Below are 26,616 nucleotides of genomic sequence, written 5' to 3'. Positions count from 1 at the left end.
TGCTAGGAAAGATTGAAAGTGGGAGAAGAAAGAGACCTCAGAGAATGAGATGGTTGAATAGCATCACTGACTTGATAGACAGGAGTTTAAGAAACCTCCAGGAGTAGGTGATGGACAGGGAAGCCTGGTGTACTGCAGTCCATGGGGCTGCAAAGAGTTGGGCAGGACTGAATGACTGAACTGAAATGAAATGAAATCTATACAGTGCTTATTATGTGCCAAGAACTATTAATACTAACATACAGTATGTATGTGTGTATGTGTGTGTATTCCTCCCTAGAAACCTTATTAAATGGTGAAGATAGAGAAACTAAGAGGCTGGCAAAGAATATGAACATGATTAAGCCCTGGGTAATATAACTTCATAATACTTCATTATCACTTCATTAATACATAAAATTATTCGACAGGACCAATGTTTTTGCAAAGCAAACTTCTGTTTTAGATAAAGAAAACTAAAGATAATCAAGACTGTGCCAGTCTTTCATTCTAATAGGAAGATTGTATATGGGTGATGGAGAGTAGAGTCATCCAGTGAAAGTTTTGGCTTTATCCTTGACTAAGTGTCAGACTTTATTTTTTTAGGCTCCAAAATCACTGCAGATGATGATTGCAGCCATGAAATTAAAAGACACTTACTCCTCGGAAGGAAAGTTATGACCAACCTAGATAACATATTGAAAAGCAGAGACATTACTTTGCCAACAAAGGTCCATCTAGTCAAGGCTATGGTTTTTCCAGTGGTCATGTATGGATGTGAGAGTTGGACTGTGAAGAAGGCTGAGCACTGAAGAATTGATGCTTTTGAACTGTGGTGTTGGAGAAAACTCTTGAGAATCCTTGGACTGCAAGGAGATCCAACCAGTCCATTCTGAAGGAGATCAGCCCTGGGATTTCTTTGGAGGGAATGATACTAAAGCTGAAACTCCAGTACTTTGGCCACCTCATGCGAAGAGTTGACTCATTGGAAAAGACTCTGATGCTGGGAGGGATTGGGGGCAGGAGGAGAAGGGGACGACAGAGGATGAGATGGCTGGATGGCATCACTGACTCGATGGACGTGAGTCTGAGTGAACTCTGGGAGTTGGTGATGGACAGGGAGTCCTGGCCTACTGCAATTCATGGAGTCGCAAAGAGTCGGACACGACTGAGCGACTGAACTGAACTGAACTGAACACTTAATAGACCTTCATGTTAGTCATTCAGTTATGTCAGACTCTGTGCAACCCCACAGACTGTAGCTGGCCAGGCTCCTCTAGCCATGGGACTTTCCTGGTAAGAATACTAGAGTGGGTAGCCATTCCCTTCTCCAGGGGATCTTCCCAACTTGTGGATCGAACCTGGGGTTTCTACATCGCAGGAAGATTATTTACCATCTGAGGCACCAGAGAAGCTGTCTTATAACACTGGGTTTGTAAAAGGAGGAGTTAAAGAAATCACTTTGATATGGATGTATTTTTACTCACAGTTAATCTGACCTGAATTTAAAAGCTAATAATATAGCTTCTTTTAAAACCAGCTTATTGTCACCTACTACTAATAAAAAAATAGTGTTTCAGATTTACATCGAATGATATTTATGGAGTTCAAATCTATGGTAGATACCACACTTGACTTTTTGGTTGTATAGGAATGGGCTAGGGCTCTCTAAAAATAAGTAGTTTATCTGTTATTCTTTCCAGGTTACCTCAAAACATAAAATCCACAATAAATTGACATGACCTAAAACAAAAAAGATAACCTAAAACTATAACTCTAAACAAATGTTTTAGCTTATTTTTCTCTAAAGGAATAACCATGATAATCAATGTGTCTGTCATATACCAGCAAAAAACATTGCTCTATTTTGGATGTTCTCTGAAATATAGTTATTAGGAGTCAGAAGATATGATTACACTATTGAATTGATCTCTTTCCCTAGAAGATAAACAGATTTCTGATATTGTTAAAAATGAAACAATTTACCCTGTATATATTTGAGTTGATTTTCTAATGTAAAAATGAAGTGATGGTTTCTATCTCATGATACTATCTCATGATGAAAAACAAAACCTCATGTTCATAATTTATTAAATACTATAAAATATTAAATTTCTAGAAATTTTAGGTACTATTAATTTCCATTCTTATATAACTACAGAAAATATATTAAAGAAAAACATAAAATCATGCAATTAAAATGAAGTATATTCAGCTATGAGAATAAATGAGTAGGGATATTTTTATTTCTGTATAGGGAGAATATTGGGAGGAATCATTAATTAACTTACAGTCAAATATTGTGATTGACAAATTAAAAAAAAAAACAGGAAAAAAATAGGGGGAGATATGAGCCATGAGCCTTCAAATATTCAAATATTTACTTACAATCAAGCCACTGTTTGCTTGCCTTTTTTCTCTTCCAGGGATTCTTTTGTAGAAAATTCCGCCTGGATTAAACTGAGTACTCCAAATAATCATATCTCTCTGATAATATACATCCATCCCTGTTATTCTTGAATTATGTTCAATATGAGAAATTTGTTGATGATCGCCACTGTAGTTGAATGGATATATAAAACCCAGGATATCAGTGTCATTAGCAATGTAGAGAACTTGATCTTCAGAGCCTGGAGATTATTATAATAAAATACAAAAATAAAGTAAATTTCAACTAATGTAAAAGCAACAAATGTACTTTTAAATTGTCTTGAATTGTTATTCTTAACACAGTTTCTTGCTCCATAAAATTAAACCAGCTTTATACCATCATTTAGTCTTCATGACTTATGTATAAAACACACTTAAGTAACATTTCTAAGAGTTATTAATATATGTTTTCTTCAGTCAAAGCTTACCTTGTGGCTGGAAAGTTTTAGTAGATACCTTTTTTATGAAGAGGGATTTATGTTCGGTAGGTCACAATATGTTTCAATGCTTTGCATCTGAACATTCAGATACCATATTTTGTACTCCTGAGCCTTAGGCATTTCTGAGTATTTAGTTTATGCACCTAAGTGACCATTACCTTTGGCTAACAAATAAAAAATTATGAGATGAAGAGTCTTCTTCTAATAATCATATATCTCAACTGTTCTCTTATTTTATTATACAAAGATATCAGTATTTATTGCCATAATCTCAATATTTTCTGGAATCTTGCTAACTGGAACCACGTAGCCTGAAGTTTTGACACATACAAAATGATATTGATGTCATGTGCATACACAGATAAGAAAACCCTAAGGTGAATCCTGAAAATATTAATTAAAATATTAATGAAACCATAAAGAAAAACTGAATTCCAAATTAAAAAAAAAAAAAAAAAACAATACTAATACACAAGTTGTGGTTCAACTCTATAGGCTCAACAGCTCTCCCTTAGGGGATGTTTACCATGTGATAGGAGCTGCATCAAGCCTTTGACAATTTATCTCCTCTTCCAACAACATGGAAAGTAAGGATTTGGCCTCCCATTTTTATAGATGAAGAACTGAGGCTCTGAGAGTTTAATAACTTCCCTGAGGCCACACAATCAGAGGGAATCAATGCTGGATTCAAATATGAGTCTAACTCCATAGCCATCCTTGCTTGATTCAGTATATCAGGTTGTTTTCCTCTTCTAGTAACTGTCTTATTAACATTGTTAATCATGCCCTGTAGTTAACAATATTTAAATTATAATATTATTTAGTAAAAACATAAGTGCATTAAAATCCACATTGAAGAAAGCCATACCTGTCATTTAATTTTTTTAAAGTGATATTCTTAAGTAGAGAAGGTCTGGATTTTAAAACATAATTTTATTTTAAAACCTTTAAGTTCTTATTCAAAATTCCATTCTCCTTATAATGCTAACTTTTAATTTAACCTGTTATTTTCATCCCAGTGGTGCAATATTTCCTTGGGTATACTGAGAGCAGGCCATAAAGGAAGGCATTTCATATTCTATCACACTGGCTTTTGAAGTTCTACCCTCTTCTGACAAATTGTTTCAAACACAAATGTGATTTTAATAGTAGCCAAGTATTTGACAGTCATGTCTATAAACCTTCCCATATCAATTAACCATGATAATAAACAAATTGGCCAAATTTACCAGTCTTAACAAGAAATTTATTTTATATTGTCAGGCATTAAGCCATTGTTAAAATGCAATATATAACATTTTCCCCCATGTTTATACAGAAATTATAAAAACATATAAAATCATGGTTATTCATCTTTACCTTTTGCTATGCAGGTGTTATTTCTTTCTTGAAAATTCTGGTGACACACACATTTATATGATCCTTCTGTATTTATACATTGGTGGGAACACGTGCCAAATACCAAACATTCATTAAGGTCTAGAAAAGAAGAGCTCAAAATAGCATCATCATATCCCCAATTAGTACTTTCATTCTTTTCTCATTTCAACAAAGAAAAATTTATTTTGTGTGATTCAACTTCTTATTCCTATGTCTTTCATTGTCTTTTCAAACTCTTACATTACTCTGTGATATTTTCTGGCCATAACCATATTTTTTTCTCAATATTTTCACTATAATGACTCATTAATTGTGCATTGCTTGTTAATCCACTTAACATATTGAAATATTCATTTCAAACTTCCCTAGTATTTTCATTGACTCAAATAAACGTGTGTTGGTGTTTCTGATTACCTACCTCCATACATTTGGACATGTCATATGCTATTCTTTTGTCCTATAGTACCCATGCTCATTCTACATAGTGAATTTCTACTTATCTCTCAAGATTCACCTGAAGTGAAGCCTTCCTTTATTTCCATCAATAAATGGTAATGATTATCCATCTCATAGATTCTCCACTTTTTGCAACCTTGGGATTTCCCTCTTATGCCATTCTCACGCTATATTTCATATATGTGGTAACATATTCATATCCGCTACTTGACTGAAGTCATAAATTAGTATTTATTCATTGTTTTATTGCCAGCATTTTGGACAATTCATGACAAAGAATGAAGATATAGATAATACACTTCTGGCTTCATAATAGAAAGTGACAATGTAATAAGAAGGGCCAATAAAAAAGCAAACAAACAATAAAAATCCTGAATACTTGTATAAAAATGAATATATATATAAATTATAAATAATAAATAAATCTTAGGCAATAGTCAATGGCTTAGCACATGCCCCAAAGTTTAAAATTTTAAGGTGATTCTTAAAATTTCTTTTAAGAAATTTCTAATTTCTAAAATCACCTAATTTCTTTTTCTTTAAGTCTACTGCTGCTTTCAAACAGCAGAATTCCTCCGCCCCCCTAATCAATTATAGTTGCCCTAATAAATCTGTGAGATAAATCCTTCTCTTGAATCAGAGGAATTTAAGGATAAACACAGCGGTAGTAATTATCTCTTGTTTAGCACTCAGCAGAGTTTTAAAACCTCAATTGTAGAGATAAAGACTTTCCCAGTGACATTTGTAAATGACAGTGCCAAGGCTTAAACTCAGACTTCCTGATTCTCAGGTCTCTACTCTGACACTGCCCAAGGTGAACCTAAGCACTCTCAGGAGTGCAATTCTGCATTTAATTGCAATACAGGGTAAAGAGTGAAAACTGTATTTACTTGTTAACAAATGGTATACCAGGGGTAACTAAAATACATAGTACCAGTTCTCAGTCATCAAAAAAGTATTACAATAAGGAGTGGTGCATTGATAATATGGGGAAGAATGTTTGATGGCATGCTGTTAAAAGAATCTCCTTGAGGTGTCACATTGCAAGGATTCCCCAATGCTCTGTGACTTCCAAACCAGTTTGAGTCATACAAATAAATGTTTTCTAAACTTTTATTGTATTATTGCAATAAATCTTTTAACAGTTAAAAAAGTTTTACAATATTTTTTGTTTTGGCATCTGTAACTTTGAACAGGGAGTTATTTGTTACTGTGGTTTCTCTTTGAGAGAAAATCAAAATAAGCAAAAATCTGCATGATTGGATAAAACTTTTAGTTCCCTCACATGGCCTTGTATTGGCCAGAGTCACCATTTCCTCCTCATCTCCGTAAGCAGACAATGTGGAGAGCTTTTGAAGACAATGGGTGAATCTCACACATGTCTAGTACCCAGAATAGTGCCTGACATACAACCAGTATTAATCTATTTCTATTTCTTGATTATTGTCCTCTCAAATTTTTCTTCCTTATAGGTATTTTATTCAAAGTGCTTTGGCTTTAAAGTCAAATAGTGATTTCTTGTGCTTTTTTCAGCTACCTATAGTAAGGACACAAAAATTTTAATTCCTTGGATTACAAATCAAGGTATTCTCTCTTCCCTTCTCTATACCAAGTCAAACTGCTTTTGTCTACTATCAAAACTTCATTTATTACATGAAGATACAAATTTTATTAGAGTTCAGAAGTTACTCATTTACACAACAAAAATACTGGATTCACAGTGATTTAAAATGAATGTAGCTTGCAGGACATATTTGCCATGGCATGTTACTCAAAATGAAGAAAATTTCAAGAATACATTTTCTAAACTTAGTATATACAGTAAACAGAGCCTACTATTCAAAAATAAGCATTTGAAAATTAATGTTATATGAAAGTAAAATCTTGAACAGGTTTAAGTATGTGTTTTGACATAAAGTGTCTAGGAATGAAGAAATAATCTAGTTTTGAGAAATAATTCACTTTTTTATTAAAATAGAGAAATTTAAGTTGCCAGTTTTCAGCGTTCCCTGTTAATAAAGAGATAAAATGTCATGAATAATCCAAACACATATACAACTTAAATGTACAAATGTGACATATAAATATACATACATGACATATATATGACATAACTACAAGTATTTCCTCTATGGATGAGTGCAATTAATTTTTAAAATTCCATTTTGATTGACACAATGTAAAATCACTTTTATTTACCCAAGAATAACACAAGGTGACAATAGAGAAGAAAGCAGAGAGGTGAAAACATTTTACAACTTGAATTTGCCCTGCATAAACCAGACTTAGACACTTTAGGTTTGGCTCTAATTATAGTACCAATTTTAGTGGAGAAACTGGCAGAAAGTGCATTTAGGTCTGTATTTCGTGGCAGTAAAGCCCTAGTGTAAACTATATTTAGATAGAACTTACTATGAGGTTCCTGCTCCCCTGAATGCTCAATTTTTAAATGATCACAAGTAAGTTGACAGAGATTTATTTAAATCTTGTCTTTGAATTTTAGGAGACACTCTTGATAATAATATAAAGCACTGTTTAGGACATTGTGTTAGGATAAAAACCCACCGTTCTGTAAAAGCAAATTACCTATTGCAGTATTGCAAATGCCATAACTTAAGAAAAATGGGTCATCATAAACATATTCTTTCATGAATTGCTGCTAATTCTTCAATAGCTTCTGAACAAGCAATTTCGTTATTTGCATTTCAAAACAGAATTGTAGCAATACAATTGAAATTCCTTCAGGTCTGAATCTGCTATAGAAAAGGCTTTATAAGCCTCAGCAACGGTTAGCTTAGCAATACAAACAGGCTCTTGACCCCAGGGACTTTCACTCTCGTAAGTAAAATGGTATCCCACAGATAGGTACCATTCAGATGAAAATCAGTCCTCTGTCATCTCACAATCTAGCAGCCCTGGGAGTCTTTCATAACCTAAAGACTTAAGAGCAAGCTGTTGAGGAAATGTACTATACCTTCACACTGTCTGTTTTTCATGTTTCTCTGAAATCCAGGCTTACAGCGGCAGAAAACAGATGTTTTTATTTGATTACAATATGCATCATCTCCACATGGGTTCACATTATCTTCACAGGTATACTCACTGGGAGCTAGGATTTAAAAATATGATCAAAACTAATATAATTCTAATTCCTGAAATGGGAGTTTACTATTTTTCTTAATTTAAAATTACATTTATTGAAACCCTTTTTATTCCACATATTATTATTTGTGAATTTATAAAGTCATGATCTTCTCTCCATATAAGCCTTCATTTCTTATAAAGGAATAGAAGCCGATAAAAACCAAAATAATTTACACTGAATTTAGACCAAGCTACCAGCAGCTGATATTTATAGCTGTTATTAAGCTATACTACTTTCCAAAAGGTTTTCATGTCAATGGTTCTAATGACAGGCTATCTTTACCATGAGATCATTTTAATGTAGAAGAATCACATTCTTCTCTAAGAATGAAAATATTTCCTGGAAGCTACCTAGAGATGTAGGCATCTATTGTTAACTTAAACTTAGTATTCAGCAACTTGGTCAAGAGTGCTACCATGTTATTCAAGCAAGAGGTTAAATCATCAGTTCTTAAACATATACAGGGAGCAGCATTTGAGTGTGTATTATGCTCTGATGGACATGGGTTGCAATACAATTTAGGACAGATTATGTGTTATTTGCAGTTTCTAGCAGGGTATTTGCAACTTCATTGCTTTACCTGCAATTCAGGAAAACATTTTAGAGTACAAATAAGGGAGATGGAATATTATAGGGGTAATATTGAATGATCTATATTCTACTTAAGCAAATTCAATTACTGAGAAATATGAGAACCTTAATTATAAGAATTATAACTATTACTAAATCCCACTGATTCTTGGATATTTTGCAATTAATTAAGCTGTGCATGTACACTCAGTCATGTCTGACTCTTTGCAATCCCATGAACTGTAGCCCACCAGGCTCCTCTGTCCAAGGGATCATCCAGCAAGAATACTAGAGTGGGGTGCCATTTCCTTCTTCAGGGGATTTTCCTGACCCAGGGATTGAATCTGCAAGTCTTGCATCTCCTGCTTTGGCAGGCTTTACCAGCTGAAGGTTCTTTACCAGTTGAGACACCAGTGAAGCCCCATTAATGAAGATACACCAGTGTAATTATACCATGATTAAGATATATATGGCCATACCCTGGTGGATACTGCTTCATCAACCATTGAAGAACAACTTACATACAAATGAGAAACAATAAAAGACTCAAGAGTTGGAACTCTTTTGTGACTTTTATAAGCAATCAGAATTTAGGGTCACAAGCTTAATTATTTTTCTCAATATGAAAAATCAGATATCAAACATAAAACACAAAATTATTAATAATCAAGATCTCATGACTCAAGTATCATAACACTCTAATAATAAAATAATAATATCTTCTTTGAGAATGACTCAGCAATGGAGTGAGTTTTTAAAGCATTGAATATATTATTAAAATGTTTATCATCATTCAACCTAATATAACCATAAAATTCAAAAACTACTATATTTATATTTTGTAAATAATAAGGAATACAGATTTCTTTGATGATATCAGAGTCTGTATTCGGATACTGAGTTTCCAGCTTCAGCTTTAACAGCTGAAGGCAAAATCAGCCTTGCCTACCTCATACTTTCTGTTATTAATTTAAATGATATTCTAAGGTGACTTTGGCAAAGTCTTTTTTTAAAAAAGTATTACTTAAGCATGTTTTGAAGAGCAATCTTTTCTCACAGCAATAAAGAAAATTTTAGGCATGTTGAAGCAAAAATTAAACTCGCATGTCACTGCACTTTAACAGGAAACAAACTCACTTATTCTGCAGCCTTGTTCATCTGAACCATCTCCACAGTCATCAAGTTGATCACACTGGAGATCCACAGGGATACATTTTTTATTACTGCAAGCAAACTCATCTTTTTTACAAGGTCTTGCTTTATATGTAAGCTTACCTATAGAGTTATTAAAAAAATGATCAGTGTTTCACAGAATCAAACAAATTTACTGAGTCTATAACAGTTTTAAGATTTTTACTAAATGCTATGAAAAACATGGATCCATAATCCTTTATTTGAAGCTCTTGGGGCTAAATGAAAAAAATTCTGAAATTTTTGAACCTTAGAAATATAACACTATATTTGCCCTATAGTAAATAACTATATTTCCACATGAAAATGTTTGAATATTTACCAAAAATGAGATTCTTTTTTAAAGTAATATAAACTACCTCAGGTCACGTCAAGTCAGGTTCTGTCACCAAATGATTTTGCTGAATATTTTAGTAAGGCATTTAGGTTTTGAAATTTTAATTTCTGAATTGTGTAAAGGGGACTGTATACACACATACACAATCTATATAAACACCCCCACCCCAAGAAGTTGTTTAACAGAATATTTTAAACCACTATGTTGTTTCTCTCATGCAGTACTTTCTAGAATAAAATACCTATAACCAGTGGAGATTTACAGACTTGGAGATATTCAGTTGCACAGCTCTATTATGCATATGAAATCTAAGTGGATTATCTTCACATACTGTCAGAAAATCTAGTGCCTGATAATCTACCATCAGACATGCCACATGAAAGTATATATTTTTTTAAATTTCTTGAGCCCTAATCATTGTATTATCTGTAGCTCACATGGAATCAATTATTTTGCACTAAATGGATTTACCACCACAGGGATCTTCATCTGAGTTGTCCCCACAGTCATCGATCCCATTGCACATTTGCTCAGGCTGCAGGCATATTCTGTTATTTCTGCATCTGTGAGGTCTCGTGGGTGGGCAAAGAAATTTGTCTGAAAAGAAGAAAAAAAAGCAGCTCCTTTGGGTACACTAACTTATGAAGAACCATCTTTCTTTTGTCGTCTTTTTATTTTTTTCCTTTTCAAATCCATGATCTAGCTTTTTGGAATATCTCTTATTGTGGGAATTGCTTACATGCAGCTATTAGAAAAATGTGTGATAATAGAAGTTATGATCCGAGTTATTTATATTAATTACAGAAGAGAGTGCACAGCTGAAATGCTGAATGAAGTAAGAAAAAGAGTCAAACTTCACGGTCTTATTTACAAATGCCTTAGCTGAGTTTCTCTAGTGTACCAAATTAATTTATGCCCACATTTTATACAACATGGCAGGCACAGTTATCTGAAAGAGCAATTTCACACAGAATAGAGCTTGAGCAAGCATATGTTACATATCCAAAACTGAAAATAGGTCATTCAGGGGAAAAAAAAATCCCAATAACACTAGAGCTGTGTTTCTCAATCTCTGTCTCCTTGAACAAACAGGTAGCTATGTATTTAAGGCACATAAGGTGATCTTATTTATTCATGTTGTGTGTGTGTGTGTGTGTGTGTGTGTGTGTATGTGTGGGTGGGTGTGTGATTTAAAGAAGCAATGAAATCCAGGGAAGTTTATACATGTCCTTTTCATTACTAGAGAATCTGAAGACTTCTACCGCTAAAGTATGAAGCATCTTTAATGTCTTCTCTTCCTCACATGTAGGATAATCCAGGCTCCTATTGCTGGCTGGTCTCCTCATATTCTCACTCTGGAATTCTCTGCTTAGATAGTCTCATTCAGACTCATAGGTTTACTTGACACTATCCTCTGGAGACTTTCAATTTGCTATTTAATTTTAGCATCTCATAATTAATTATAGTATGTTCCCTGGGGAATTTAAAATTCAACAAGTTCAAAACTCAATTCTTCATTATCTTCCCTTGACCTCTGTCTCCTCAGACAAACTGTCTTATTTCCATAGTTCAGTTAGTGGCACATTATAGGCACAAGTTTGGGATTATCCTAAATGCACCTTCCCATTATTTTCAACTCTTATTAGTCAACAAGTGCAGTTGGAATTGTCCCCAAATTTGCCCTCTCATCTCCATGCACACCAGTTACAACTCCAGTAGCTCAGCTCTTCACTCTTTCTTACAGAGATGACTGCAGTAGAATCCTTAATGTCTATTTCATTTTTCAACCTAAAATCCTCCCAAAGCTACCAGAACAGCAATCTGATCATTTCTTTCATAGTTATTTGTTACTTCCAGAATAAAATGTATGGTATTTTATGTGGCATAATAGACTAATTATCTTGTCCATGCCACTCCTACAGACTCATCCCTTGTCACTCAGGATTCTAGCAATACCACTTTATTAGCTCCTTAAATATGCCACATTCCTTTTTTGCCTGACTTTCTTGCTTTAATTAAAATTTGGTTCACATTCTAAGCAGAATTCCTCCCCTGCAGGTTTTTTAGGAATGTCTCTTTGCTTACTGTTGTCAGTCGCATTCAACTCTGCGACCTATGGACTGTAGCCCACCAGGCTCCTCTGTCCATGGGATTCTCCAGGCAAGCATACTGCAGTGGGTAGCCATGCACTCCTCCAGGGGACCTTCCCAACTCAGGAATTGAACCCATATCTCTGGCATCTCCTGCACTATAGGTAGTTGGGAAATGCATTAGCATACTAAGACCCCCTAAACCTTGCTCCCATTAGCTCATGGTATCAGAATGTGGAGAAGCAAACCTACAGATCTCTCTCCTGACTACCTTCATAAGGCATGTAACTGGTCTGTTATCAACTGCACACAGGCCTCTGAATGTATGGTTTCTCCAGCCCTGCAGAGCCCCTTAAACTGCTGTTGTAAAATTGCTCAAATCTCACATTATCTCATAGTTTTCTGCTATAGCTTCCAGAATTCTGCTACTATATATTCACATTCCTTTTTAAAAAATAAACTAAAACCAAAAACTGTTATTTTGAGGTCCATGCATTTGGTTATGTTTTTTTTTCCTTGCATTATTTTCTCATCAATCTTATAAACATCACCCCCTTCCAATTCACTGAGTTTGTAGCACCTTTCCTCACAGTTCTTTCTCTCTATCCAAATTATTCCAGCCTCCTAGGGGACATCAAAATCCGTATGAGAAAACCAGTCAATAAATGCACCTCTTAGCTTCCTGAATTTTTTATACCACATATTCTTTTACTTTAATCCAGCTAGGCACCCATTCTTCTAGAATGTTGTGCACATGGGTGGACTTTGACAAATGTATCTTAATTCAGCCAATGACAGTTCCTGTTGCTTGCAGATAAGAGACATTTACTGATATAGCTCAAGGTGTTATTTCCAATTGCTTCATTTACAAAGCCACAGATTTTAGTGATCCAAATTCAGACCACAATCTTCAATTATCCAACTTCTTAATTCAACCAGTCTCATTAAGGACACTTTTTCAGTCTTACCTGAAACATTAGTCCCTTGATATGCCTAACTCTTCCGTATTCACCAATGCCTTTTTTCTTTTTATTTCCCTTTCTGCTGACATTAGATTCCAAATTCTATTTGTTTTTATGATTTTAATAGCTTTACTGAGGGGTAATTTACATTCTATAACATGTAGTAGTCATTTAAATGTACCATATTCTATTTCTTAATTTACTTATTTGATATTGATAACCTATTATATTTTGGACATTTTTCTAAGTACTAATACTTAGTCTAAATGATCTGCATTCTCTGGCACTTTTGCTTTTATCCTTCTTAATTATCTAACAGAATCCCTAAACTTAGGTAAATGAAGCCATCTGCTATCCCAATGTGTGCATTTGGGAAGCCTAGGAATGTTGTAGATAATCATACTGCAATGCTGACTGCTATCACAAACATGAATATTTATCAATGCCAGATAGGCCCTGAACACTACTTGGAAATCACTCATTTATATCTATGTTTATATTTTTTATACATAATGTCATTCATACCCTTTGAATCAATAATGATTCAAATCTATGTTCCTTTCAAGTCTCCCTACCACACCAACCTTTCACATTATATGAACATGCTCCCTTATTATAAACAGATAAATGGAAATAAAAAGATAAAAATTATCATATCATTAAATATCAGTCCATCACCTGCATATACATATAGTCTATCAACTAATTTCAAGGGGTCACTTTTGTTGTTGTTCAATTGTTAAGTCGTGTCCAAGTTTTTGCTACCCCATGGACTGAAGTGCCCCAGGCTTCCCTGTCCTTCACTATGTCCTGAAGTTTGCTCAGATTCATATTCACTGGGTTGGTGATGCTTCTAACCATCACATCCTCTATTGTCCCCTTCTCCCTTTTGCGTTCAATCTTTCCCAGCATCAGGGTCTTTTCCAATGATTCAGCTCTTCAAGGGGTCACTGCTGCTGCTGCTGCTGCTAAGTCGCTTCAGTTGTGTCCGACTCTGTGCGACCCCATAGACGGCAGCCCACCAGGCCCCGCTGTCCCTGGGATTCTCCAGGCAAGAACACTGGAGTGGGTCAAGGGGTCACTACCCTTATATAAAATGGATTGCTTTAACTTGCTCTGAAACTCAATTTTCCCTGCCTCTTCAGGAACCATTTCATCTGTCTTGTAACATTTTATTACCTTGGTATTTTTCTTGTCATACTTCATTTTTTTTTTCTAATCATCTTGTTATTACTCACCTGAGTCTCTGCTGGCTACTCATATTTATTTAGATGTTTGGTGGCCCTTGATATTCTATCTTAATTCCTTTCTTTTATGTTTTACTCCCTCTCTGCCTGAATCTTACAAATTCCATAGAATTTACTACTACATTTTCTGCTGACCCTCACATTTACATTTCTAGACCAGCTCTTTAAGCTCTAGAACCAAACATGTAGCATCTCCTTGTGATCTGTACTTAATGTCTCCTCAAGTACATCCAAGCCAGACTTCTAATCTTTACTTGCAAAATTTCCTTATCCTGTGTTTCCCAGCTATTCAAATGTACAAGCAAAAACAGCCTATAAATTACACTTGCCAACTTCCTCTCTCTTTCTCTTCCTATGTCCAACCCATTATTTAATCCAATTCATTTTGCTTTTTAAATCACAATCAAATTGTGTATACTTTGCCATCATGTGCTGTCATTATCTTAATCCAAGCTACCAGCATAGCTTGCCTTGAGTTCTGCAATTGTCTTAACTATTCTTGCCTCTATCTAATATCTGTGAAATAGAAATATGACTCTATGCCTCCTCTACTTAAAACTCTATAATATTTTCATTTGGTTTCAAGCTAAATCTAAAAATCCCTCCCCAGACTCACAAGGTTTCAAGTATCTCTCCTGTTAGTTCCGTTTTGTCCACTATCTAGCATGCTCTGTATTCTCCAAGCACACATATCTTTCAACTCCTCTAGTAAATTGTGGTTTGCTCTATCTCAGGGCCTTTCTACATCTTGTTTCTTTTGCCTAAAATACTGTGTCATCCATTTCCACTCCATCCCTTTCACCAACTTGGCAGCTATAAATCTCTCAGACTCAAACTCAATGTTACTTCTCAAAAAGTGAGACTGAATAAAATCCTATATAGACTAAAACTCCAAAATTCTTTATTTGTATAATTTGTTATACTTCTTTCAGCACATAAAGCATAGTTTATAACTATGTATTTTGTGATCATTAATATTCCTCTTCCACTAGATTCTCAGCTCTGTGAAGTAGGGTCCATATCTGTTTCTCTTATCATTATATCACCAAAAATAATCATTATCTCTAGTTTGAAGTGAAGTGAAGTGAAGTGAAGTTGCTCAGTCGTGTCTGACTCTTTGCGACCCTGTGGACTGTAGCCTACCAGGCTCCTCAGTCCATGGGATTCTCCAGGCAAGAATACTGGAGTGGGTTGCCATTTCCTTCTCCAGGGGATCTTCCCGACCCAGGGATCAAACCCATGTCTCCTGAATTGCAGGCAGATGCTTTAACCTCTGAGCCACCAGGGAATAAGCCTATCTCTAGATTAACAGCTATTAAATGAATGAATGATACTTTCCCCCACACTGTTCTCTACACCTATGGTGTATTTTAGTCTACCTCTTTTCATTCTCTTTCAGGCAGAGTTCATTTTATCCCTCTATGTCTTATCTTTATTTAATTCTACTATTGCTTGAAATATAATACCTGGAAATTATTATTTTAGAACCAGAAATTGATCTCCTTGTCAAAGAAACCATATTCTGTTTTTATCCCAATTACTTAGTACAGTCTCCATCACATAAAAACTTGACTCAATGTTGATACTTATGATTGAGGAGAATGCAAAAACATTCACAGAATTAAGCTGGATGTATTTTACAAGTTTTGCAACAGCTGTGCAGCATGTCCTTTAGAATCACTTCCTGGCCCTGGAAATGGATCTGCGGGGTGTGATCTGGAGCCCCACATGGTTAATTAGTTTCCAAACAAATCCTATTCTACTCACTAGTTTTTGTGCTGAAATGGAATACAGAATAGAGGGGAAAATATATTTTATTAAAAATAATAGTTTTTGGCTTGTATTGGTAAAATCTGAAATATTTTTAAATTTGAAAAAAAATTCAAGTAAAACACTTAAAATATTTTCAAGTATTATGATTCAGAAATAATACTATCTCTGGTGATTCTCTAGAATTCACTCTGTAATATTATGCGGAAGAACTGAAAGTGAAATTTAGTTACATTACTTATCAGGAGTACCTGTAGAGAACAATTCTCCAAACACTATCTTTTCCAAATTTTAAAACATGTTTAAAATAAAGCCACCTCTTTGCTTTTGAGCTTTTTATTCAACTGAGTCAATATCAACATCTATAAAAAATTAGTTTAGCTTGATTTACCAAATAGAACACGGAATATAAGTATATATATATACATATAAGTACACATATTTATGCTATATTTTCTTTAATTCACCTTATGTGGATATTTATATTTATATCCAAAGTAGTAGCATTTTTCTTCAAACTAAAAGTTAAATTTCCTTTTTATGTTGACTAGAAACAAAGAATGACATTAAGAATGACAATATTTACCAAATACATAAAATTGTTTAATTTGGTGATCTAAAGCTATGCATTTAGAGTTGTTGGTTGCATAATTATGCTTGTGACAAATGTCAGTCAGAAGTAACTTGAATTTGAATTAGAAATAAATTTTAAGATTTTTCATTTAAATGTTAAATAACTCCTAAATGTAGTTACCTGCCTAACTCTTTTAACAAGACAGATAGATGATTGATAAGTAAATAGATAAATGTGAAAGAGTTAGTTGCTCAGTCACATCTGACTCTTTGTGACCCTAAGAACTGTAGCTTGCCAGGCTCCTGCATCCATGGAATTCCCCAGAGAAGAATATTGGAATGGGTATCCATTTGCTTTTTCAAGGGATCTTCCTGACCCAGGGATCGAACCCTGGTCTCCCATAATGCAGGCAGATTCTTTACCATCTAAGCCACCTGGGAAGCCCCCAGATAGATAGATAGATATAGATAGATAGAAAGATAGATGTGTGTGTGTGTGTGTGTGTGTGTGTGTGTGTGTGTCTGTGTCTGTGTCTGTGTGTGTGCACGTGTGCTATCTCTTCAGTTGTGTCTGACTCTTTGTAACCCTATGGATTTAAGTCTGCCAGGCTCTTCTTTTCATGGGGTTCTCCAGGCAAGAATATTGGATTAGGTTGCCATAGATAGGTACAGATAAATAGATAGATAATATCTGTATATCTCTATGCATATTTATCTCCCTTCTCTGAATAACCAGTCTCAGTAGTGGGTGATTTGTGAAAGTATGTGATTTTATTATGCACATTTTTTCCATATTTATTTGTCAAAAAAATTGTTTTAACCTAAAACATCAATTGAGTATAAAGCTTAAGTCTTTATATGAACCTTACTCAATTCAAAAGGTGAACTACTCTAAATCCTCCTAGACAGTCCATAATCCGTCTTTTGAGTAGTGTTGACATGTGCAAGTTCAGATTTAAGAGGGCTCTCAAAGTCGTAAACTCTGAGGAGGGTTATTATTTGAGCAAAAGCTGTATCTGTGGTTACACGTTATCTACCTAACCCGGGGATGGCAGAATTTGCACCATATCATTGAATCATGCTGGCGCACTACATCAGGGGAGCAGAGTACAATCTAGAGCCATGGGAAATGCCATACCACACATGTCAGGGGCTTCATCAGAGTTGTCTCCACAGTCGTCTTCTCCATCACACACCCAGAAATGTAGTTTGCAAAGTGAATTGTTGCAAAGGAACTCATCTGCTCTACATATATTTCCTCCTTCATTTGAAAACAAAAGACAGATATACAGCATAATTAATTCCAGTCAGCAAAACACATATTCCTCTAATTCTTAGCACAGTAAAAGTTTCTCTCTTCCTGATTTTTTTCCTGTAAAATATTATACGTCCAAGCTTTTTAAAAATAGTATTCACTGTCAACTTTTCAAAGCATTTGATATTACCCTCACATGTATCATATTTTCTTTACAGAATATTGAGAATAAGATGATAGAATGAAGTTTTCTTTTAAAAAAAAATATTACTTGTTTTTTGTTTGGCTGTGCTGTGTCTTAGTTGCAGTGTGTGGAATCTAGTTCCTTGACCAGGGATCGAACCTGGGCCCCCTGCAATGGGAGCATTGAGTCTTAGTCATTGGACCACCAGAGAAGTCACTAGAATAAAGTTTTCTTCAATATAAATTTCCTTCCATTTCACATCATTTCTACATTATTGAGTGTAAAGAAACTTAGGTTTTAAATAGCACTAATTTTCGTTACCAAAAATTATGCTCTTCTGGGAAGAAAAGTTACTTTTAAAGTAATTTAATAATTCATTTGTATCTGAAAACTGACAAACTGAATCATTTAAACCAGAAAAACCAGTAAAACATTTTTATAGTCATAGAGAAACTACTAATTTCATAACAATTAGAAGTTGGTGGGTTTGACCCCTGGGTCGGGAAGCTCTTCTGGAGGAGGGCAGGGGGACCCACTTCAATATTCTTGCCTGAGAACCCCAGAGACAGAGGAGCCTGGCGGGCCACAGTCCATAGGGTCACAAAGAGTCAGGCACGACTGAAGCAACTTATAATGCATCCATGCATGCAGAAGTTGGTGATGTGGTGGAATACTGTGGTGTGTGCTTAGTCACTCAGTTGTGTATGACTCTGCAACCCAGGAACTGTAGCCTACCATGCTCTTCTGTTCATGGGGATTGTCCAGGCAAGAATACTGGAGTGGGTTGCCATGACCTCCTCTAGGGGATCTTCCCAACCCAAGGACTGAACCCAGGTCTCCTGCATTGCAGGCAGATTATTTAACATCTGAGCCACCAGGGAACTAGCTATTCTTATAAACACTGTACTATAGAATACTCTTACGAGCATTTTTAATTTATTTTAAAGAATATATCTTTACTTTCAATTTAATTTTTAATTTTTTGGCTGTACCACATGACATATGGGATCTTAATTCCTTGACCAGACCAGAGATTGAACCCATACCCCCTGCTTTGAAAACTCAGAGTCTTAATTACTGGGCCTCCAGGGAACTCCTTTGTGAGCATTTTTAAAATACTTGCATTCTTGCTCTTTTAAAAATTAAATAGAAAGCAGCAAGAATACAAGGACATTTGAACTTTAAATTGAATACATCTACCACAAGTAAAGAACACAGAGTACAAATAAACTTTAGTTATATATGTCTAGATACACAGCAATATATAGCAGAAACAGCAATGGTTAGGGAGTTAAGAACTTGCTTTGTTTTGCTTTGGAAAAGTGTATTAATTTCTATGGAGCTTAACATCTTCATATGTTACAAAAGAGGTATGATTAGGATTTATAAGACCATACTTTCAAAGAGTACCTGGGGAAACAACACAAAGAAATTTGATGGGAATGTAAAATGAAGATAAATGATTGCCTTCAGAGATTTATACTACCAACTTAAATTTCATATATAACATAAGAAATAGTGCTTCCATATTGACAAGATTTGATGGTTGAAGATGTTGACATGTTAAAAATGGATATGTTTGTTTATTAAAACATAGAGCTGCAGAGTGATACTGCTCATCCTTGCAAGCCTAGAAAAGTCCAAGAAAGAAGTATTGTTCATCTCGTGGATGTACTTTAGAGAGAATAATAACCCTAAGCTTGTTAGGGTCAATAAGCTCTTATTCTTTTGAGCTTTGACTTGCACACAAATCTCTAGTAATTCACTTTCAGTAGCAAAGATGTACTTTAGGAAATGGGGACAAAATCAGATTTGGGTTTTAGAATGACAACCTTAGCTACAGTGTGGAAAGTTTAAACATGAAAACAGGGAGAGTAAAGCTAAGACAAGAAAAAAGACCAGTTTGAAGAAGGCTTGCAGTCAATCAGAAAAGAACTGATGGTAACTTGATTTAGAGTAGTTGTTGATATATTTGAGAACTCTTCAGGAGGTAGAATCCTCAGGACCTGATGACAAACTTGATGAGGGGTAGAGGGAGATGAGTAGTCAAACACAGGACTCAATTTTTGGTTTATTCGGACCATTTGGTGAGTGCTGGCATTGTTCAATAAATAAAAGAGCATAGCATTTGGATCAGTATTAGTGGAAATAATGACATAATCCATTTAAGTTACTGGTAAGACAAGGATTTGGTGATATTTAACAGGCTAGTGGATAAACGTGTCCAAAATACAGGAAAGGTTTCTGACCTGTAAATGCATAGTTGAGAATGATCAGAATATAGATGTTACTTGAAATTTAGAAGATAACACAGAGGAAATTTGCCTTGAAAGATTAAATGAATAAAGCAAAACCTACAAAAAAGACTGAGAAGTAGCCATAGTGGTTGGATAAATATCTGAAAACTGTTCAAACAAGAAGGTAATAGTTAGCACATATAAATAATGCTAAGACAGTAGATTTAGTGAAGTGCTGGTGGGTTAAAGAAATGTTTGTAGTTGGTTATCATATATAAAGAGGTAATAGTTCCGAAGTTTGGCCTTAAAGGGAAGGAAGAAAAGAAGTTGGGTAAGTCAGACAGCTTGATTGCTTGTATGAAGTAAAACAGATATCGGAACAGGTATATAAATGCTTCTGAGAAGAATTCAGCAAATAAAGTAAGGTTGAGGATATGGCAGAGAGAAAAGGTAATTCATATAAGTTCTCTGAGAATCAAGAAAGTGTGAAGGATTTGAGATCTAAAACAAGTAAAAGGACTATCCTTAGACTGGAGATGAGACAAATCTATTTTAAGAGAAAAGAAGAAGGGCTAGGCATAAAAATAGGTAGCTTAATTAATTTTGTGTCCAGATGTTAAAATAAACTCATGATTTTTACTGCTGCTGTGAAGTAGAATGTGAGAAAGAAAATCAACTTTTTAAAAACCTGGTAGGATTAATGGTAGAGAGAGATGATTAAAAATATATAGGTAGAATGCTTAGAATCTTGAGTGATAGTTCAAGCTGAGACCAAGAATTTATAATGCTCTCAATCATAACTGTTCTAAGTTTTCCTACAAAATACTTGACAGAACTGGTACAGCTCACAGTGACATCCTTGAGCACTAACAAACTCTAAGATACAGATAGATTCAAGTCCTTAGTGAGTCCAGAATGATGAATTTCACCATGAGTCTTCTGACAGTTCAATATCTGGCATTGGGATGCCCCTTTCTTACAAACACTTGCAATGTTCAACTATACATGCTCAGAAAAGTCAGACATGTCTGACTTTTTGAGACCCTATGGACTGTAGCCTTCCAGGTTCCTCTGTCCATGGTATTTTCTTGACAAGAATACTGGAGTAGGTTGCCATTTTGCTCCAAATGTTCAGCTTTAAAATGCCCTAAACCTTAAAATAATCTCAATCATCAAAATCAACACAAGAAAACATATTGTCATTTAATAAATGTCTGAAAACAGACAAAAAAAGATAGCAAGAACAGTCTTTAGTATTAAACACATGAATAGCGGTATGAGGTAAGTGTTGGCTTAATTCAGTATCAAAATTCACAGGATATGAAATAGAGTTGTATTCTTTCGGAATAAAGATTCTAATGACACCACATTTTCCATTCTAAAATGGATGAAATTCAAACAGAATTTGTGAACATCCTTTGATTATTCAAAAAAAAAAAAAAAAAAAAAGATTGGTAGCACACCAGTTTTGTTAAAAGGAAAAATATGAGTTCCCAAAGGTTTTGAATTAGATAACATTATAATTGTCCCCATAAGAGTGTCAGACATTGCACTATTTTTATTAAGAAGAAGAGAAATACATATGAAATCATAATTATAACACAAAGGCAAAGGTTTTATGATAATTTACTAAAGGCTTCCCATTGTACTAGGAACAATTTGCATTTTAAAAAACGCATCAAGGGGTTCCAAGATATCCTAACTTAAAAAGCCTATTGTGAAATGGCAGGAAGCACACATAAACAATTTAAAATAGGCATAATTTAAAGAGATTAATTGGATTAAAATTCCAGTTTCCTAGTCATGTTCTTGATCAGCTCAATAGGAGGTTATTAGAAAAATAGAAACAAGCATTGTAATTAACAATAACCTATATGTCTAAATTTAATTGAGCTCTTGGCAATTTCATAGAAATCTGGACAAATATATCATCACAGAAAATAAGAATCAAGGGTTCTCATCTTAATTAGGGTTGAGATAAGCTTAAATGTATGATGAAATTTGATAGCTTCTATAATTAGAAGCTAATAATTGCTAAAAAGACTATCTTTTCCATCAAAATTGGTATAAAGTGTAAAGTTTGAAAGCTCAGGCCAATACAAACACCAAATTTCCTTGGGGTAACATGTTCTACCTTTAAAAATGTGAATGCTGCTTTTATTTATTTATTTCTTTGCTTATGAATCTATGTTTTATTGTAAAAATATTACTCAGAAACATGTATACATGTCAGTGAGATATTAGTACTGTATTAAATTTTACATTTTGATCACCAATTAGAGAAGTTAGTTTCATGAATAGATGCATTTTGTAAAGCTGAGATTCTTATAACCCTAGAAGCAAGTGTTACTTCCCTCATCAGGTATCCAACTATTTCAAATATCAAGGGCTTGAAGCAAAGATCTGCTGGAAATTTTATAATTAAAAATAAATCACCAATGAAGAGAGGCAGCATCTCATAAATATTGTGTTTTTGTTAAACTAATAGTTCAATTTTATTTGCTTACAGATTTTAAGTTTATTAGTTTGAGTCCAATTTTGTTAAAAATTATTTATCATTTTGAAGTCTTAAAATATCACTTTGTCAATTTTAGATTTTCACTTTTCTGGTTAAGGCTACTTCAGATATAAAAGGTATCAAACTGCCCAAAAATACTTTGGAGCTGTTGCTACATAGACAGTGTGTCCTTTTAAAGGATCGTCTGCATTTTGACTTACATTAGCTGATCAAATATTAATTTTTAAAAAATTATCAAAAGTTAGGTATTGCATTAATAAAAGAATCCATCTCAAAATGTGAACATGAACCTTGACAGTGATTCCATAATATTAGGGGTTTCTTTCCTTTTAAAGTAAACCAGTAAAATTGATTCACAAGGTAAATGTTCCATGTTTATCCTGTAGCTCTCTTACCTTCAACCCCTCAACACTTAGCCTCTGTTAGCTCATGTGTCCATATTTAAGATGAATGGAAGTAACATGTAACAGAAGAGATGCATATTCTGGCATTTTATTTCTTCAATGTCTTGAAGTGCTTTTATCCAATACTTAAACCAATTCCTGGAAGCAATCAAATGCTAGAAATTTGAACTTGGTCATATCCATATAGGATCAAACCACCAAGATATTTCACTGAAATTTAATTACCTGGGAGCAAGGAATCCAGGAAATGTTACACGCAGCCATAGAGAGGGGAGAGAAAATTTGACATATTTCTAAATGGTTTAATTCAAAGTCCTCAGCTCTGTTTTTTAGTCAGTAAGTTTAAACATTTAATTGAGCCATTTTAAAATTGAAAGTTATCCCAGATTTCAAAAGCTATGTTTAATGTTTTACTTTAATATTTGATTTTTAACCTAGAATTCTTTGTTTAAACACATTTGTATGAAATCCAATATTTAAAAAGTAACTAAATTCTAACAGAATTGTCCCCAACTCCGTACCCTCCCAGGTACAGATTCACTCTCTAGGTATTTCTACAGTTCTTGGAGAACTGGGGCTGGGCTTGATAGTATTAAAACATGAATACAGAAACTTCCATGGAGATAAAATAAGAAACAAGATTTCTTGCTCCCCATCATCTCAGTCAATTCTCTTTGCTATTACATAGTTCAAATCTTATCACCCTTTCCTTTTTTAATATTAGAAAACTCCTCAAAAGCCTTGGAAAATGCCTCAATATGCATAATATTAAAACTAAGTTCCACAGCATGACTTTTCAATTACTTGTGGCTCCAAAATGGATCAAGTTTCCCTCGCCTCTGTGACTTTGAACATAATGATCCCACTGCCTGGAATGTATTTCCACATTTTGTTTGTACAGAAACATATTCCAACAGGGAAATTCAGTCAAATGATACAGAAGGTGAAATGGGATCATTCTCTTATAACCCTGACTGCCAGGTTATGATATTTGTATCTAACCAAGAAGAGCTTTGAGTGAAGATTGACATAACCAGAGTTACACTTACATAAGATGAACATGGCAGCAGTGAGTAGGATGTATTGGTGACCAACTGGGTCACCAATAAGCCTACATAGGAAAAATGAGAAGAACAAGACTGGTGAGTGACTGAAGCTGAGGGGATGGAATTTATTAATGATAAAATACTAAATTATAAGAAATTTAATCTTGGACTTAAAGTCCTCCACTATGAGTTTTTGGTCCCAGAATGTTCACAAAGTTTGCTTTCTCCAGAGTAACCAATTACAGACAGCAAGTGTGAGAACGTAAGCAAAAGTAGAAACGGCTATTATGGAAGTTTAATCTTTTATGATTTTCTATAATGCACTTCAGATTCCAAATAAGAACTAGGGTTTCTTCTGCTGATATAATAATACTTTATCAGATTTGGAATAGAAATGTAGTAAATCATAAAGGTTTGATCTAATATTAAAGAAGGTAGAAGATATTTTTCCTTGACTGATTAGATATTTACAGGAGTAAATATTTTAGATCCATTTAAACTTTATAAACAGAGTGCTTGTTCAAACGCTTTACAACATATATCAATACTAACATCATCTCTGTTGATGTTTCAAATATTCTAAAATGTAAAGTTTAGAGGATCTTATAAGTAAAAATAAATTGTGTTAATTAATATATCTAACATTATGAAATTAATAAGAATGCTATAATTCATGGCCATTTTAAGATTCACCCTACAATTTCTTTGCTTTCCTCTTATTAACAGAAAAATAGCAATAATTTAATGTGGTGATTTGCAACTAAAAAGTTATATGTCAGGAAATATTTTCACATAACTAGAAAAGAATGATGCTATAAAATCAAGTTTCTTCCAGACTTCAATGTAGGTCGTTTTCTCAACCATATGGCAGGAAACAAATTTGGGGCCCAACCTACAACCTATCTATGATCTAGCATATTAGCATGTGTGATATAATACACCATATGTTGTTTCTATTCTTTCAGAAACAAGGCAAGCAATGTGGGAGGAAAAACGTGCCCAGAAAATACTTCGGTAGGAATGGCTATAGGGGATATGTTCCCTGACCTCTTCTCACATTTCCATCCCTGATCCAACATCTAGTCCAATGTCATACTCATAATAGATACTCAAAAAACACTTGTATTTTAGTTGTGTTTGTTATATGAAAATGGATTTATATTCTTGTCTGAAAATGATCCAGATTTTGCTTATTCAGAGCACTGTATTATGTGTTGAGAGGGTTTCCTGGTGGGTCAGTCAATAAAGAATTCGCTTGCAATGCAGGAGGCGGAGGTTTGATCCTTGGGTCAGGCAGATCCCCAGAAGAAGAAAATGGTTACCCACGCCAGTATTCTTGCCTGGGAAATCCCATGGCCTGAGGAGCTTGGCTACAGTACATAGGGTCGCAAGAGTCAGACACGACTTAGAGACTAAACCATCACTGCCATTATGTAATGAAACTAGAAAAGGAGAATCATTTTAATTATCTTATCTGCTGCCTTTAGCACATGATGTAAATATTCTGCACAGCATCTTAACTGCCATCCTCTTATTTGTAGACACACATATGCAATAGTACCTTACCTCTGTCACAGTTCTCTTCGTCACTGCCATCCACACAGTCATGAATTCCATCACAAAGCCATCTAATTGGAATACAGTGGGCTTTATTTCTGCATCGAAACTGATCTTCCTTACACTCAGTCACACAGTCCATCTGTTCAAATACAAATGGGGGCTGCAGTTTTAACTACTGATAATGATAGAGTCACAAGCAAAGTAAACATGCAACTGACAATACTGGAGATTTATTATGCTGTGTGGGCTTTGTTTTATTTTTAATTAATGAATATTGCCTTTGCGAAGGACAATACAGTTTGGTCTATGGGCAGCATGAAGATTCAGGCATTTGCTGAAATTACTGTATTCAATGTTCTCGTCTTGACATTTTAGACAGTGCTAAGAATCAAGATTCTGTCTCTCTATTGCTTATTACATTTGCTTTCTCAAATCTAATTCACATAATTCAGAGATTTTAATCAAAAGATAGATTTTACCTCATCTGAACCATCAGCACAGTCATATTCTCCATTGCATTTCAAAGATGCTGAAATGCATCCCCCACTGGCACATATATATTCACTTGACGAGCAAGTAGGAGAAGCTGAGTATAATAAAGTTGAGATTTAGATTTAGTGAACAGAATGAATGTTGATAGATAAAAGCATAAATAAGCATATGAAAATTACAGATAGCAATGAAAATAGTTTATACTGAATTATATTCAACATCTGATATTAAACACTGACTTAAAATGAGCTTTACAATATTTTTGTACTGTATTAAATATACCTCATGATGTAATGGTCTGTTCATAAGTATTCAACTCACTAAAGAAAAAAGGGCCGAGGGGGTGGGGG

At 34.4% G+C, this 26,616-nt stretch overlaps 1 protein-coding gene across 1 annotated transcript in view; it reads right to left on the bottom strand.

Annotated features, from left to right (window-relative positions):
* LRP1B (LDL receptor related protein 1B) overlaps positions 1 to 26,616 on the bottom strand; it is a 2,167,013-nt gene that overhangs the window by 157,971 nt on the left and 1,982,426 nt on the right. Inside the window, exons 70-77 of the mRNA XM_070768349.1 lie at positions 26,254 to 26,360; positions 25,781 to 25,913; positions 17,709 to 17,831; positions 10,400 to 10,525; positions 9,538 to 9,675; positions 7,660 to 7,794; positions 4,209 to 4,328; positions 2,368 to 2,609 (exon numbers count right to left, since the gene is read on the bottom strand). Of these exons, the coding sequence (XP_070624450.1) occupies positions 2,368 to 2,609; positions 4,209 to 4,328; positions 7,660 to 7,794; positions 9,538 to 9,675; positions 10,400 to 10,525; positions 17,709 to 17,831; positions 25,781 to 25,913; positions 26,254 to 26,360 (1,124 nt within the window). The remainder of the gene's footprint in view (positions 1 to 2,367; positions 2,610 to 4,208; positions 4,329 to 7,659; positions 7,795 to 9,537; positions 9,676 to 10,399; positions 10,526 to 17,708; positions 17,832 to 25,780; positions 25,914 to 26,253; positions 26,361 to 26,616) is intronic.

This window comes from Bos indicus, chromosome 2 (assembly GCF_029378745.1).
Source record: "Bos indicus isolate NIAB-ARS_2022 breed Sahiwal x Tharparkar chromosome 2, NIAB-ARS_B.indTharparkar_mat_pri_1.0, whole genome shotgun sequence".
Classification (NCBI taxonomy): domain Eukaryota; kingdom Metazoa; phylum Chordata; class Mammalia; order Artiodactyla; family Bovidae; genus Bos; species Bos indicus.
This window is presented reverse-complemented; position numbering and strand designations above follow the sequence as displayed.